Source organism: Grus americana, chromosome 2 (genome assembly GCF_028858705.1).
Source record: "Grus americana isolate bGruAme1 chromosome 2, bGruAme1.mat, whole genome shotgun sequence".
NCBI lineage: Eukaryota > Metazoa > Chordata > Aves > Gruiformes > Gruidae > Grus > Grus americana.
Genome location: NC_072853.1, coordinates 72285986 through 72304115, shown reverse-complemented (window position 1 = coordinate 72304115; position 18130 = coordinate 72285986). Strand labels below are relative to the sequence as shown.

At 40.7% G+C, this 18130-nt stretch overlaps 1 protein-coding gene across 5 annotated transcripts in view; it reads right to left on the bottom strand.

Annotated features, from left to right (window-relative positions):
* The window catches only part of EPB41L4B (erythrocyte membrane protein band 4.1 like 4B), a 185526-nt gene that overhangs the window by 30570 nt on the left and 136826 nt on the right, over positions 1 to 18130 (bottom strand). For all 5 annotated transcript variants that reach the window (XM_054816258.1, XM_054816260.1, XM_054816259.1 and 2 more), the window contains exons 20-22: positions 6436 to 6540; positions 1985 to 2123; positions 1456 to 1533 (exon numbers count right to left, since the gene is read on the bottom strand). In XM_054816258.1, coding sequence (XP_054672233.1) covers positions 1456 to 1533; positions 1985 to 2123; positions 6436 to 6540 — 322 coding nt within the window. The remainder of the gene's footprint in view (positions 1 to 1455; positions 1534 to 1984; positions 2124 to 6435; positions 6541 to 18130) is intronic.

The window sequence follows — 18130 nt, the reverse complement described above, 5'->3', positions numbered from 1 at the left end:
TGGGGCACAAAGACTGCTCAGCTGACCAGGCTGAAGGGCAAAGATAAGAATGAGGTCAGCAGGGACAGGGTGGGTGCCAATAGCACTTTGATGGAAGGTGAAGAATGTGCTTATTGAACCCCTGAAGTTATAGAGCAACCACCAAGTGACATCAAGGTCTATGTGAAGAAATAATTCTACAGGCTCAAGACTGCATAAGAGAGAAGAGCTTTGCAGATCTCTTATCTTTCTAGGGCTGGCGTCCATTCTCTGCTGCAGCATACCAGCAACAGTCTCAGCTGCTTCCTAGTTCTTGCCCAGTCCCCTGCATCAAATCTGTCTTCCCATCCACAGCAGCAAGTCTCTAGGCATAGTGCTCCCCGTGCCCACCTCAACGTGCCTCTGAAGCCAAAAAGCCATGGCTGAATATTCACATCCCTTTTGCAAGCAGGGAAAAGCCTAGGAGGGATAAGCCTTCACTTATCAGACTTAGAGGTGAAGCCACATCTCTCATTCAGTGGTAACAGGACACAAGCAGTTATGTACAGACAGGTACTGTACTGTCTCTGAAGCAAAATGCACATTTCCACAGCGCCTTTCCAATACTGTAAACTAGGACCTAACCATGTAGAGAAAGCAATGCCCAGGACAGAAGTACCTTAATACAAAAATGTTTATGCCAAAAAAGTAGTGCTGTCCCTGTTGTGCTTTTTACATGCTTTAAACATGGTTTCTAGAACACAGCAAAAATGGCTTTGGACAGCAGAGGAGCTATCTGGCATTAGAATTATTTGCAATGCAGGATGATTGGAGAAAGTTAAGGATCATACTGTGATCCTTCAAGTAATCTGCTGGGAATCTGAGACGAAAGCCTCAGATCACTGAAGTCAAGAGGCATTTTGACTTCAGTGGGACCAGCATCTCTCCTCAGTTTTTAAGCAAAAATACAAATCACATACCTCTAAAAAAAAGAAGTTAATAATCAAAATGTTATAGACTATAACTGCCTTAAGGCGAGGCAAAGCACTTTGCTAATGAAACATGAAAGTGCAGGTACACATCTTTGGATTGGCTATTGGCTAAGGTCTGAACAAAACTTGCGGGGAGAAGGGACTTTTCAGACAACTCCCCAAAGGAAATCTATGATTACATTAGGAATCTACGTTAAAGGGACAAAGAAACTCATGAAACCAGTGCAGTAAGGTATAAAGATACCCAGGTAGGAGAGAGAAACAAGAAGTCATCCAACAATAAAAAATCACATTCAGAAGATCAGCCATAATATTTGTTGATGTGGACTGATTTTCAGAGATGCTGAGCTGAGTTTGATGGATGCTCAGGATCACTGAATATCAAGGAAACTTACTTTATTCCTGTGTACTATCCAACACACTGCATAGTATCCCATTCATTTTAGCTGCAGACAAATTATTAATAACTTTTACATTTTCCTGGTTGCAAACTGAAACTATTTACCATAGGTGTAGCCTCTGTGAAATCCATCAGGAGGTCACCTGGCTCCAAAGCAAATGTACTTCCAGCATCTGTAGAACTCTAAAGGCAAAGAAGAAAACCAGCATTGAAAAAAACATTTCATTTCTGTATTTCTATCGGGTGTTTTTGGTTGGGGTTTTTTTCAGTTCCTTAAAGCATAGATTGCCAAATGGATTTCAAATTTCACACCACGTTTTTTTAAGTATGGCTAGTCAGGAAAGACAGACAACAAAATTATGCACCTTTGAAATCAAGGTAATTATTAATTTAATCCTGATCCACTTCCCTCCCCTAATGTTGATGAAAAACTATTATTGATTTTAGTTGGGTCTTGGACCAGGCTCTAAATATTTCCTTACACAACAGGTTAAACACATTACTACAAATCTGCATTAAAACCTACTCCTAAATGTAGAATTACTCCATCCAAGGAAAACATGTTATGTGCAACTCCCTCCCACCCTTCCTGAATACTCTCCAACTAACATAACCTCATCTCTTTGCATATTACCTTGCCACCAGGCGAAACCTGTGTTTGTCCTTCTGATGTCTGTGGTGTACACGTTTTCTGTGACCCAGGAGATGCTGAAGACACAGGTGTTGATGCCGCCGCTGCTGCTGCCAGTGCTGGAGGAAGGTCATCTTCATCACTGCAGTTGGTAAAAGCAGACGAATCTTCTCATTACAAAATATCACCAGACTTTGACCCTGCTTGTGCTGGGGGAGACACTGGTAACCTGTATGTCAGCTTTAGTGCTTTGGAGTGAAGTTCTGTTTACTCTTCCATCTGTAATGCAGCTAACTTTCCAAGTAAATTAGATTTTTTAAGCTTAAAGATTCCTGAAAAGTGGATTGGCTAGGTAACACTCACCTGCAAATGGAGATCTTACTGGTATGATGTGCAAGTAATGTTCTATGGAGTATGTATATATGAATAAATGAACTTATTTGATATTACTCTAATGTTTATTCTTTTCTACAGAGGCTGGCAGTATTGATAAGAACAGGTCTGTTTATATCCATCCATGGGACTGACTGCTTCATTGGCTTTAGACCAACAGGAAATTTGACACCCATTATGCAGTTAGCTATTGTTTTCAAACTGTTTTAAAAGGACTTTGACTCCAAAAAGGAGCTCTTTATAAACATTCTTGTGAGAGTATCTTTTTCCTGTCCCCTTTATTCCATTTACAGAGAAAACATTTTATTTAAAACCAAGTTGCATGCTTCCTTTGGGCTCTAAGCCATCATGCTGAGCTCCTTTCATCTCACCTACTGTCACCACTAAATGAAAGCCAGTAGAGAATATTATACCTTTGTTTACTTTTATAGAGCCTCATTGACCACAAATCATTGGGATCAGTCAGCCTTGAGTCAGGATGTTTCCAATTGCTGATTGCAATTTCATGGAGGTAAATAGTCACAATTTGGCCTACAGAACCTTTATTACTGGGAATGATGTGTGAAAAGGAAAGACTACAGCTTGACAGTTTAAAGCATGGGGAAAAATGATGAGATATATTACTTCTGCTCATAAAATGGCACCAATTTTAACTACCAATTAGGTAGTCACAGTGCACAGAAGCTTAGCATGCCAGTTTGACATTTCCAGAACAGAACTGTACTTGGTTTAGTGGTACTTGAAGGCAGCATGCCTGGGCAACATGGTATTTCAAAACATGACATACAGGGTACATGGCCTTATGGTGGGTTGTTTGGGTGATAGCAATGTTTTCTTTTATTATGATATAAAGCTATGGTGATTAATGTTATCTTTTCCATGCTTCATTTTTTATTTCATCTGGGTAAGGATAGAATTCAGTACCAGAGCATGTACAATACACTTTTTTATGCTAGAAAGAAAATGCAAAATCTTTTGGACCTGTTCAATAGATGTTTTATTAATGCAACAAGCCAAAGTTTGGTTGTTGACCTAGTTAATCTCTCTTTCAGAAATATGTAGCTGACATTTTCTCAGTCCTTGCTCCCCACTCTCAGCAGGAATACACTGGCACCCTCCCCATCCTTGCTGGGTAGAGCTGCTCTGTTGCATACAAGGAATTGGAAAATTGTTGAGAACTTGACAGTTCAGAAAGGCTTCTTAGTGTCTGCGAACCAAAGCTAAGGGTTCGGGTCCACTCATATCAGTCATCAAGCTATTAGCATGCTAGCTATAAGACTGAGAATTGGTCTTCTTCACTGTATTCCTTTCACAATGCTCTTTCACTATTTCTTTGCATTTCCCATATTTGCATTCCAGACACAAGATAATTTAAATTGAATAGAATTTGGCTCTACAATAAATAAATAAATAAATAAAAATCAGAGCCTGTATTTTTTACTAGGGACTCTTCGGCCCTACACACAGCCGTAGCATAGGTGACACCTGTGGTGAGATGTGTTTATGTGCTGTACCTCATGCCTAACACTGGACAACTGAAAATCCACATGGGGGCAAGACATGCTCAAAACTGGTTCCTCAAAAACTCACCAATCAAAAACTGAGAATTCACTCCTGAATACATAAATTTTTTTTTTTAGAAAAATATACTGTTTAAATGTTGCTTATCTCTATGTGTGTAATAACACTATTGCCTTTTCCACTGCATGATCCTGCCTCTGGTCTCCTTTCCATTCCACTTGCCTTCCACCGCACCAGTTGTCACTTCAGCTCTTGCCTTCCCAAGTTCTTCCCAGACACTACTGAATTCTCCGCAGTACGGTTACTCCCAATGCCCCCTGGCATCCTTTCCCTTCTCTCTAGGACAACCTCTTGCTCATTTTCATTTACTCAGTGCCATTCTCAGGTCTGAAGCCACGCATTCTGCAGGCGCTCAGCAGCTCTGGGGGACCAGCTGACTGTTCACATACAGAAAAGGCAACTGCTTGGTCTCTGGCCCAAAGTTTTTCTCTTTGCCTGTTAAGAACAGGTTGGCTAAAACACTTTCTCAGACGAGATCCAGTATCAGCTGATTCTGCTTCAGGGATGACCCCTTGAGGTACCTATTTTCATTATTCTATGTCCTATTACCTATACCTCTCCTTGGTTGTTACCAAAGGTGTTTGGTAAACACATCCTCTCCAGCTCTAACCTACTCGGAGCAATTTTTTTCACCCAGATTCTTAAAAACTGTTTTCTCACTATCCTTGCTACCTTCAAGACCAATTTGTTCTACTACCTTACTTTGATGGTCCCATGAGAAATTTTCTGCTTCTGCATACATAACATCACCAAGGGATCCTTTACATCAAAACTGTCTACACAGCATAAACCTGTTCTCTTCGCAGTGTAGCAGTATTTGAGGACCAAGTTTAACACCCTGCTTAGGTTAAAACTTAAATCAAAAACTTCCAAGTGTGTGTACAAAACCTGTGACTATACCTGCAATAGAACATGAATTTCTTGCCTGTCCTTATACATACGCTCAAAGAATAGGATCAGCCACCGCATCCTGTTCATTACCTGCCATATGAAGAGCATCAAATAATTTGTCCTCTCAGTGTCACAGCCTTTTCCTTTGCTGACTGCTATCTACCAGTCCCTGCATTATATAAAAATCTGAAAAAACAGATGTATCTTGAAATATGTAGGAGATTTCCCTCCCCTGGCTTGTAGAAAAAGAGGTAGTAGAAGTGGTGTCTCGTTGAAGAAAAGCACACTGCTGCCTGAGCTGTGCTGGGCAGAGTGACTGAGCAGGCTTCATTCAGGTCTTGGGAAACCGCTCCTACCAAACTCTGCCAAGTTCCCTGTCACACAGTACCTTTGGGATTAGCAAGCAGTAAGGGAAGCTGGGTTCTCTTCCCAGCTTGAGTTGCCAGTTCCCATCTCCTATCTCATTTTCAAACCATACTGGTTGATGTATCATAGTAAAAAAGAGCATGTTATATGGCCTGCTGACCAAGCTGTGGCTGTGTGTTCCCATATGTCAGCCTTGGTCTTTTGGACAAATACCAATTTGGCTAATTGCTCTTTTTCCTCCTAGTTTCAATTTGATTCATTCTTCTGTTTCTTGTCCTAAATAATTTTTCAGTTTTGGTGATGTAGATTGTTACTTTTTTTTTTCATAACAAAAGCCAGTGTTCTTAATAGTGAGACAGAAAAGAACTACATATTGATATTTATTAGAATCCTTTTGGAGAGAAGGAAATCTTTTGCTAATGTTGCTAGTGTTTAGTAACACTGGAATGTTAAATTGCTGTAGGCACTAACAGTTGCCATTCCACGTAGAAAGCATACATATATTATTCTTTATTATGGCATTGGTATTCTTGTACTAACTTTATATGCTGACATCCCTTTTCTTCCCTAGTTTCTGGTGGCCTTGTCTGTCCTTTCATATGAAGGACAAATCAACAAACTGATTTCCACATCTCTTCAGTACCTCTCTAGAGACTCTCAAATCAGATGAATTATGTGTAAATGGGATGCCGAAGCCCTTATAGGCACAGATTACTGTTGCCACGACTAAGAGACTTAACTTTGCTGGCTGTAGTGGGCTCAGCAATTTCTGCATGTGACAAAATCAGAGAGAGGGAAAGACAGAGGGTGCAGTTCCTGAGAGGGAATGGCTGACAGCACAGCTTGACCACCCAACAACTAAGGACTGTTTTCCTCATTTTGCAAATGGGGTTGTAATGAAGCAGACAGAGCAGCTTGCTCCAGCTCACACTAGGTCTTTGACATTTCATGTGGAAAAGAGGTTTTTAATTCCTAACCAATAAGCTCAGAAAAAGGCAGAGGGTCTGCAATTCTGAGGGTTAGCAACTGCATAAGGACAGCAAATTCATTTCGTATTAAAAGCTTGGAGATTCTCAGTGATGAAAGGAACGGTATCAGTATAAGATCATTATCATGTAATTGCACTAATGCCTTTCAGAAGGCACAGCTAGAGCAATAATTAGCATCCCCCTTCATTTTCAGCTGTAGTAGGCAAAAACATAAAGATAGTGCTAGTTACTCACAAACTGTACTGCCTCGTTAACTTCCTCACACGAGAAACTTTGATCTCCTGCTTTTCTGTAGGGCCAGTTGATGGCGTAGTTTCAGGTCGCACTGGAGCTGGACTTCTATAAATAACAAGAAAAATATATGTGGCGCAGTCTTTATTTAAACTACTTCAGGCATATCAACAAAGTTCTAACTCATCAACACATATTTATCTTGCAAAGTGGCAGGTGTCCATTGAAGTTCATCCTTTTGTTCCATTTATAGTTCACAGGCCAGTGTGCATGAACAGAAAAGGATGTGTGAACTCACCCTCCTGTGCATTGCATACCATTTATAAAAGCAGCAACTGATTACAAATCCAGAGCCTATGTAAGAGATCATGTGGAAATGTCACTGTTTCCAAAATACAACATTTTAATAACAGTCCACCAATTGTGTCAGAAACATTTTTACAAAAAACACCTTTAACAAAAACTATTTTATGAATTGTGAAACCTGTTCTGCTTAAAATAGTTTTTACCTGAAATTAAACATTATCCCTCTGCATTTGAAAGAGCAGCTCAAGGGAAATGAACCAATGGATTTGATCCAAGAAAAGGATACTTGCTAGAAAAAAAGCAAAAATCAGACATGTTTCAGATGCTTACGAATGTGAAATACATCTGCAGAGCTCCAGCAAAGGATAGAAATGGGAATGAGGAGACCCACACAAAAGGATCTTCTCCTTAACCATTTATCAGTAGATTTAACTAAGGCTTGAATACAGATAACATAAATACTAAACTCCCAAGATCTTCATGACCTTGGGAGGAAACCATTTCAACTGTGAGCTTGAGTAGCATGAAGACACATGAATCATCCTAAATACTACTTTTATCTGAAGCAACACATTATGATTAAATGCACCATATGTGTATTACAAATGCTATAAACATAATAAATATGCCAAACATTAAAAGAGTAATTTGAAAGTCTTGATTAATAATTTGTGAAATGGTATTCAGTCAGATACTGAGTTAATACTTAAGCAGCCCTACTGATTGCTGGTAGGACTGCTCATGCACTGAGGTACATTCCACAACTGGCAGAAGTGGCACAATATTGTCACTAATATTATAATTTTAGGTTGATTTTTTTAAGCCTACTTGCATCATATTAGCCTTCTAAAGCTATAATAAGATAAGCATATTTAATCCTCACAATTGCGATTCCCTCTGATGCCCCTGTGGGCTTTAAGCTTCATTAACTCTGTTAACTTCAGAACCTGCTGTCCAACTACAACAGAACCTACCAGGATGGCACAGCCTTCAGATTATATCTTCAGGTTTTCAATGTGTTTTTTAGTCTTTGGGGAGGTCACAGAGCATAAGCTGGTGCAATGGGAAGTAAAAGAGTGCAAATGACATACATAAATCATAAACCTGACTCTACTAGTTCCACTTCTTATGGAACAACTTTTGTTGATTTTTTTTCCTGCTCTTTGATCCCATTAATTTCACAATGTCAGTACAGATAGCAGCAAGATTCATATCTTGGCCCTTCCCAAATCCCAGTTTCAGGGTCAGTCATTTATATCGCAGATTCACAATGAGATTAATGCAGAACAATCCAGCCAGATTTTCAGACCTTTTGCTGAGTTTGTTAGGCTGGCAAATAATGGGAGAATAAGAGAAGAAAAAAGCCCATACCATCTTGTTTTAATCTTGAAGTCAGTATGTCTGATCTGGAAGTCTGTGAATCAACATCATGATGGAAGCCTTCAATGTAATTTTGATCAAGTCAGGCTTCAGAGTTGGATGACTGCTCTAGCTATTCTTTTCTTAGATAACTTTTGCTCAACCAAAGGTAGCTTTGGACAACTGAAAAAAACCTACTAGCTCAATTTACCCAAAGTGATTTTCAATTCAAATTCTGACATAAGCAGGATAAATATGTTAAGACCCATTTAACAACTGGATCTGATGGTCAAATCCTCAAGGGCTGTGAATGTGTGCAATGCCATTATTTTCAGCTCAAGTCTTCTCAAATACATTAGCTGAAATTCTTGCTCTGAATGAGTAGTCCTCACAATTCTCAAATACCTTTATAAGAGGGCACTTACAAGTTTTAAACCTTCTCATCAACCCAGTGGAAGCAGAAACAAAAATAGTGGTATAAACTATATGTGAGTTGAAAAATGTTTCCTCAAAACAATAACAAGCGATGCACTAATACTATCAAGAGGCTCAGGAAACAGCAGAGTGTGGAGATGGTAACAAATCTATTTCCAGTTCACAGGTACTTCAAATTTCTCAAGACAACATTATAAACTGTAATGAAAGTAAATCAGATATTTTCACACAAAGGAAATTTTGAAATTATAATTTCAGTTCCTTTAAAAAGTCTCATTTTACAAAGCCTATATATCTCCTTTTGATTTTCATGGTTTGCAATTTAAATAAAAGGGAAGGAGGTTGGACTTTCAAATCAGTTATTTCAGTTGCCAAAATCAAATTTTTGTTTGAAAAGATATTGTGCAATTTTGTAACTAAAGAATGATTTCAAAGCAAGTTATGAAACTGATTTGTATATATGAAACATTTTGAAGTTCTAAGTCTGAATTAATCCTGAAAAAAGTTTCACATGAAAAATTTCACTTCACTGTGAATAAAAGTGTTTGAGAACCAACAGGACCTACTCTCTAATCCAACAAATAGATGAAAATGGTATTATCTTCCTTTGAATGCTGCAAATTTTGAAGTGAATAATAATAAAAAAAAGCCAAGATACAGTAACACTAGAAACACCTACTCCTATTACGGTGATTATAACTGCTCAGATAAACTTGTATTTTGTATCACGCCAGTAAAGTATCCCACTCACTTCTTTTGCAAAAGCAATACAATTTTTAAGAGCAAAACTTCTTTCCCTTATTATAAAATCTTGCCATCATTTTTGTTAGAGGCTGGATGCACTGACTGATATTTATCAGGCCTCTGGGTGAGGCACAAGCACCATTTAGTTCATAGAATCATAGAATCATAGAATGGTTTGGGTTGGAAGGGACCTCAAAGATCACCTAATTCCAACCCCCCTGCTGCGGGCAGGGACACCCTCCACTAGACCAGGTTGCCCAAAGCCCCATCCAACCTCGTCTTAAACACTTCCAGGGATGGGACATCCACAACCTCTCTGGGCAACCTGTTCCAGTGCCTCACCACCCTCACAGGGAAGAATTTCCCCCTAACATCTAATCTAAATCGACCCTCCTTCAGCTTAAACCCATTACCCCTGGTCCTGTCACTACACTCCCTCATAAACAGTCCCTCACCATCTTTCCTGTAGGCCCCTTCAGGTACTGGTAAGCTGCAATTAGATCTCCCCAGAGCCGCCTTTTCTCCAGGCTGAACAAGCCCAACTCTCTCAGCCTGTCCTCACAGGAGAGGTGCTCCAGCCCTCTGATCAGCTTTGTGGCCCTCCTCTGGACTTGCTCCAACAGCTCCATGTCTCTCCTGTACTGGGGCCCCCAGAGCTGGACGCAGTACTCCAGGTGGGGTCTCACAAGAGTGGAGTAGAGTTGCACATTTCAAGAGGCTGCAGGTTAGCTAGGGTGTAAATTGAAGCTATATCTGAATGAAAAGGAGGAGTGGCAATGCCTCCATCCAAAGAGGTTGACTGAATTCAGTCTACCATAAGCACGAGATGAAATGCTAGACTAGTCCTACCAACTGCAGAGCTGCATTTCTGCCCTCATTAAAACCTTGCTAGGTTAGCTGTTTCCACACCAGCTTAAAAAATCCGTGACAGCTCCTGTTTCATCTCCAAATGCTCTTCCTCAGTCTGAACATGCTCAAAACTGTTGCTACTCTCACATCAGCAACCAGATGCAAGAAGTGCTCAGCTTGATCAACTCAGAGCCTGATCCGTGTTTTAAAAATGGCAGGCTTTTAATATCACACAAACTCTTAAAAAAGATCTCATTGATATTCCTGAAAAAGAAGCAACTATAAAGCAGTATAACTTCCATTGTTTCCTTTTGAATTCTACAGCCAGAATAAATTCTCTTATATGGAAATATATGATTCTTGAAGAGAAGCCTTGTCATTATTTTGGCTATTTAAATAGAGTTATTATGTGCAGGTATAACCATTTGTAGTTTATAGTCCTATATAAACTACATAGCTATATAAACTCCATAGATGTATAAACTACATAGCTATAGTATAGCTTGAACAAAACCTGAAGTGTTGAAAGATCAGGACGCAGGAAAAAAAAAAGAGAAAAAACATGCAATGTATTACAGTTCCTTTATAAGGCTCTGTTTCAATGTCCTTAATTCATAAGATACCTTTTTTCTGTAACAGTATCCAACCACTACAGCATAAAAATGAAGGTACTGAACCAAGACAGAGTTACTTAATGACCTGGCACCTTACATAAAAATCTGTCACTTCCTGGTGAGAATGACAATAACAACCATGAATGTCAGCATGCAGTGGCAGGTCATCAGAAGCTGCCCGTGCGCTGAGAGCCCCAGCACACTCCTGAGCAGCAGCCAGCACGCTCTACTGAACCAGCTTCAGCCCATTTTACAAGCCTGTGCAGAAATATAAACGAGTCCTAGAGAGAGATCCCCCCAAACCCAAGACATTTGTTTTGTTCTCAGAGCAGCAGCCAACACGGTGACTGAAAACAAAACTGCTCACAAAAAACCTGTGCTGTGGAACATTTCAAGTGACCACAGACGTCCACTGACCTAGGTTGAATCTTCCTTGGGGACATGATGTACCTGCTCGTGCCGCAGGACTGGGGGGGCTCCCACCCCACCCTGGCTCAGCTGTAATGGGGAGACTAATTCACAAGGCTGCGGCACAGCTGCTTCCTGCACTGCCCTGTTGTGTACCATGGCTTCTATAGACTGACACGCCTTTCTCCTCTCCTGCTAAGCTGGCTCTGGGCAGACCTACATATTTGGTTGAAACGTGGCAAGTGGGCCATGTGGGAGCAAACGACTGTGCACCTAATAAGCTGAAAGGGATAAAATAACTTCTCTTTCCCTGGAGGATCCAGTTCAGAATTTTAAAACCATCAAAGTCTGCTGGGGAACCCACTTTCTCTGTTTGTCTTTAGCAGGTTTTATCCTCTTTGCTTCTATTTGTGCCTATTTTGATGTCTGGAACAAGCTCTCCCTCCATCCTCCCATCCTCCTAGAACTCCCTTTGAGTGGCAATATGGTAGTGAAATCTTTAGAAGGAAAAGCAAAGAAGAAAAGAAAGAAGAAAAATATTTGATAGATGCATTCTCTTGTGTGTCTGTTTGGGTTTGCATGGCAAGGTTTTGGTAGCAGGGAGGCTACAGAGGTGGCTTCTGTGACAAGTTGCTATAAGCTTGCCCCATGCCCGATAGAGCCAATGCCAGATGGCTCCAAGATGGACCCGCCACTGGCCAAGGCCAATCCCATCAGCAATAATGGTAGTGCCTCTGGGATAACGGAGTTAAGAAGGGGGAAAACCACCAAGAACAATTGTAGTCAGAGAGAAGAGTGAGAATATGTGAGAGGAACAACTCTGCAGACACCAAGGTCAGTGAAGAAGGAGGGGGAGGAGGTGCTCCAGGCACCAGAGCAGAGATTCCCTTGCAGCAGCCTGTGGAGAAGACCATGGTGAGGCAGGCTGTCCCCCTGCAGCTCATGGAGGATGATGGTGGAGCAGGTATCCACCTGCAGCCCCTGGAGGACCTCACGCCAGAGCAGGTAGGTACCCGAAGGAGGCTATGACCTCATGGGAAGCCCATACTGGAGCAGGATCCTGGCAAGACCTGTGGCCCCATGGAGAGAGGAGCCCATGCCGGAGCAGGTTTGCTGGCAGGACTTGTGACCCCATGGGGGACCCACGCTGGAGCAGTCTGGTCCTGAAGGACTGCACCCCGTGGAAGGGATCCATGCTGGAACAGTTGGTGAAGAACTGCAGCTTGTGGGAAGGAGCCACGTTGGAGAAGTCTGTGGAGGACTGTCTCCTGTGGGAGGGACGCCACGCTGGAGTAGGGGCAGAGTGTGAGGAGTCCTCCCCCTGAGGAGGAAGGAGCAGCAGAGACAACGTGTGATGAACTGACCACAACCCCCATTCCCTGTCCCTCTGTGCTGCTGGTGAATAGGTAGAGAAAATCAGGAGTGAAGTTGAGCCCAGGAAGAAGGGAGGGGTGGGGGGAAGGTGTTTTTAAGATTTGGGTTTATTTCTCATTACTCTGATTTGACAGGTAATAAATTAAATTAATTTTCCAGAGTTGAGCCTGTTTTGCTTGTGATAGTAATTGGTGAGTGATCTCTCCCTGTCCTTATCTCGACCCCTGAGCCTTTCATTATATTTTCTCTCCCCTGCCCAGCTGAGGAGGGGAGTGATAGAGCAGCTCTGGTGGGTACCTGGCCTCCAGCCAGGGTCAACCCACCACAATATTGAAGACATAGCCTAACAAGCAAACACACACAAACATGCAAATCTTTTCTAAGTCTGTGACTTACTTCTTTTCCAAAGTTATGGCCATCTGAAGTTAAGAAACAAGAATATGTGCTTTTTTACTCTGATCAGGTAGCTTTTCCCAAAAGACAAGTTAGGTCTCCAAAATGTTATTTGGACATCTGAAAGCTATTGCCACCATTAAACTTTCTGAATAAAGGTTTTTTCTTCTTTGTACCTTTTACCCCCCCCCCCCCGCCCCCATATAGACTGCAGATGTACAACAAAGTTCCTTGCTACAGAGCAGCAGCCTAATCCAAAAAGAGCTTGTGGGCTTTCCTTACCCTCCTCCCTTGAGTTCTGTTTCTTTTCAAAGAAAAAAATTCCATCCCCTCCCTTGTCCTTATAGTGAAAATGTATCTGCAGTCTAGACAAAAATGTGATGCTCCTGCGGTTCAAGAAATAGATAATGATGACACAGAAATTGTTCTTTTCCCCCAGCTCAGAGTAATTTTGCAGGCTAACAACCAGTATCTAAGGTCAAACTGAGCTACAAATCCCACCTCTCCATACAGCAACCAGGATAGCCATTATAAATGCTGTGGTTTCCAAAGAGCCTAGGCGCAGTTTAAGGGAACAGCCAAAGAAATGCACCCGAGTGGGGTATTTCATCAACTTAACCTCATCTGAAAGGTCTGAGTACTGCTACTTTCTCTGTAGTTCAGATTAAGAATACAATTACAAACAATTCATCAGCATCTGACTTCAGGCGACAGGTCAAAGAGGTCTTTAATACTCGGAATGAAGTCAAAGAACATACCTAGGTGTCCTATCTGCAACCTTTAATGCAGACTGGCATGCAAAGGGTATGCAAGAGTTCAGTTTGAAGTTATACTTTGATGCAGAAATTACTGGATGAGGTTCCTGTAAAAAGCCAGAGTAGCAGATCCATTAACCCGTCCACTGAATTGAGGCCAGGCTGATGTGTATTTAGCTATTCGCTTTGTTCTTGGAAACACTAGTTGAAATTTTTCAGTTGGAGAATCAGTATTTTTTATTTTTTAGGATTAAGATTGAATGAAAAAGCAGCTTTTTAAAAGAAATTAATATTTGTTAGGAAGAAGTCAACAGAGATAATGTTTAGTTTTCCTATAATATTTCATAATACATTTAGAAGGAGATATTTAAATGTTTCAGACTCAAGGCCAGACTGGATGTGGCTTTGGGTAACCTGGTCTAGTGGAGGGTGTCCCTGCCCCTGGCAGGGGGGTTGGAACTAAATGATCTTTGATTCTATGATTCTATGACTCTGCCTCATAGAGTTAAGTCCATTCTGATTGTAAGAAAACACAACCTGCTTGGATTCACTGAGGTTCATACCAAGTAAAACCAAGCATATAATTTTTTATGAGCTTCAGTTCTGACCTTCCTAAAAGTTCTTTTGTATACATCTATTTTTCTAGGGAACTGAAGTCTTTGACTTGAGGAAACAAGCTATCCATAATCATCCAGGTGACATGCCTATTCTTAGCCTCCAAATGTCAACGTGGACATCTCCTACCACAGCTCTTTCTGGATGGCTGGTCCAAAACTTCAGCCCTGTGATGCTTAGAAACTACCTACCTAGAAACTGCCCACTGTTAAGGCCTCAGACTTGAAGACCTGCTGTCGGTTTGCGGTCTTTGTAAGAACAGCTGTTAGATACAGTGTCCAACAGAGCTTTGTGGGCCACAGCTGTCTCTATCAATTGAAATTTTTAAATAAAAAATCAGTTCGTGTGCCTTGAAGTCTTAAGCAGCTGATAAGCAGCTGCACAATAAATTCCACTTCTCTAAGAACACCACTACCACTCCAGAACCCTGGCTTTCCTTACAAAAAAGGAAAGTTGGTTTTTTTTCTTTAAAAAATATTGTCTTGAATTATGATCCCAAAGACTCCTAAGTCAGTGTCACTGACAGAAAAAGTCAGTGCACAGAGTACACATTGTTGGATAAGCTAGAACAAACTCCGAGTGCACACACCTACATGCTGTTGGAAAGGTACCCTGATATTCACTGGAAGCGTATGTATAAAGACAGACACTGAGGTGTTAGTTTCAGATCCAAAACGTGTACAGATTAGGCAAACATCAGTACGCTTTGCACCTTGCTTATATGGTCATATCCTGAGAGCACCTGCAGAGAGCCAAAGTTCTCTGAAAAAACTAGTTTGGATTCACACTGCACCAGGTATGTCAGCAGGATGTTAGGTCAGATAATTCAAATGTTAATATAGTTTGTGCAGGTGAGAAAGGAAAGGGAAAAACACGAGAATGCAGACATTGCTTTGAGTCACACTTCTCCCTTGATGATACACGAAAGTTATATGTAAGAAGTATCATCACTTCGGTCAGAAAAGGTGTAGGACATATTCACGTAAATTGAAAAGCAGCCAAACTCAAAGCCCACTGCACATCAGATGCACAAGCCACAGCAGGGGAATCACATTCTGACAATCTGCATGAACAAAGCTTACTCTGCATTGGGCATTCAGAAGAGTGGCTGTGATTATTTCTCCTGATTCATCTGTACCCCGTATTACTTGATATAATTTAATATTTTCCACCCTTCTTTTCTGGTGTGCAGCATCATCAAGCTCTGTGAGATAACATTTAATTTTACGTTACGTGTTGAGCAGCTCCTAATGTAATTAGTCTTAATGTAATAGCATAATTTGGTTTTGGATGGGAAGATTTACAAAGAAAATTAGAATAAATGAATGCACAAAGCACCAGCTGGTGCTTACACCTACTCCCACATAAGAAGAATATTGCTATTTGCAATCCTATGTAAGATGAGATAATTTGGATAACAAGGATCAACAAAGGGTGATGCAGCAGTTGGTCTAAACAGAAAGAAATCCACAGACAAATCCTGAACCATGTTGGATGTAAAGCATGCCAAAGCTGGTAGCAATCCAAAAGCATGTTATAAGGGAAAATAAATATTGCAGTCCATAAATGTGCACCACATGGTGCACAACAGCAAGTGGCAACAGTGACAAGAACAGTAATAACTGACCAGCCAACTTGAGGGCTTCAGCTGAAGAGGATGCTTGACTGACAAACTTGGGCACCTCCCTCAGAAATGCAGAAACTTGCGTTTACACGTTTGATCAGTATTTTGCATAAGAGGCTGTATAATGTCTATCCTTGAAGGTTTTCAAAATTCAGCTAGACAAAGCCATGGCTGACCTGTTCTAGTGTTGGTGACAGTCCTGCTTTGAGCAGGAGGCTGGACTAAATGGCCTCCAGATGTCCCTTCCAATTAACAGTTTTATAATTCTATGATAAGTAACTAAAATTTCTCAGAAACAATGTCAATTACTATTTCAATTTTCCAAAACATAACCTCAAAAGAGTGTATCTATTTTAACATCTGGGTAGTCTTGTGTGTAACAGTAAGCAGCTATGCACAAAATGAAGACTAACATTTAGCAGATTAAGAAGGTGTTAGTGTTTACATGTACCAGCTCTTGAAGACCTTCATCCAGATCACCTGAGTTGGACATGTATCATGTCTAAGCTTTCCTGAGCTCCAAGTGACCATGAAGAAAAAAGTACATTATCAGCAAATCCTGTTGCCAGATAATTCCTGTATTACATATTTTACTTGAGTTGCTTACCAAACTTGGTTTAACTTTAGTCATTTTTGCTTACATTTCCACTGTCTGACTTGTCCCAGGATGAAACTCTGGCTTGGTGAACAGGCTATGCCCAAGGACAGCCAGTATTTTGTACCTCATTCCAAAGTATTAGCAGTTCCTGACATCTGGACTATTTTGGTCTAATTCTTCACTCACTGGAATTCCTGAAGCTGGTACAGCAGAGTTATACCGAGGATTACATTCAGACATATTTGAAGAAGAGAACAAAATAAGAAAAGTGTAGACCTTTATGTTAAATACAGTCAAACTCTGTGTGAATATGTGCGCACATGCACACACATATACACACTATAGGCTTACCCAGGTGGTCGTAGCCAGAGAGAAAAGAGTTTTCAGGAGAAGTTCATGTATAGGCACTGGGGAAGTTGTACAGATAGTGCTTCTGTCTGGCAAAGCTTTGAATAAGGAGAGGAATAGTGGAAGGAATGGGGTTCTGTGGTTAGCCATCTATTTATTACATTTAAGAAATGAAGCATTCTGGCAGTGAGGTGGTAAATTTCTGGAAAGAAAAATTAAGAGGTTATCTTTCTAGCAGCCCATCCCTTTGCTAAGAAATGGGTGAGGTTTATAAAAAGGTGAAGAAGTGACTATGTGATTAACATTTGTTTGATATGCTGCAGGAGAGAAACCTCCACATCCCTAATCACGAGATGGGCCAGGCGTCTGATCAAAAGGAGAGTGTGACCAGAGATGATAAGAAACCGAGTGACTACAATTTTCATTTTTATATTTCCTACAATATTTGATACTTCCTTCATTATATGAATGTTCTGCCAGACAGCCTGAACCCTGATCTCTCAAAGCTAAAAAAATCAAATAAAAAAATCCCAGTGGGAGGCAGGGGATGAGAACCTTACCAAAACTATACATAAGAACATGCAGTAATCTCAAACCTGAATTAAATTAGATATCTAATCAGCAAATTCTCCCTGAACACTTCTTCCTCGACACTTCCATCTGTACACCAAGTCAGATACCTGGGTGTAAGGAAGTTTCTACCAGACAGGGAAATACCTCTGTTACTTCCTCATAATCCCTTCTGGCCCATTCAGCACCATGACAGGTCCTTCTCTTACAACACTAAAGAAGAAAATGTTCTGTTAGAAAGGCTTTTCTAGCTCTAATAGAAGATGAATTCCTCTTGTTGGTCATAAAAAGGACTGACATGATCACTGCCTCCCTTGCAGACTTGGGCCCTACATGCCAAAAGAAGTACCATTAAAAAATCATTGCAAAATGACTGGCATTGCAAATTCCAAACTAGACCAATGTTCACACACACACATTTTTACATGCCTTAACAAAGCGTGCTTCACCACGCAAAGTGGTAACTGCAAACTAACTGTATCTCTTCTTGATTTGATACAGGCAGTATAAAAAGCAAAATAATGCAAATACATAAGTAACACATTTTTTCAGGTATTTCTTCTTCCGTAAACCAACGTTATGTTCTGCCTTATCCAGAATGCTTATGCCCCAGCTATACAGCTGAACTATACTTCTCTGTACGCATTACTTGAGTATTGATGAAAACGTGTGTGCTTTCAAGTCTGTTACAACAGAGCTGTAATAA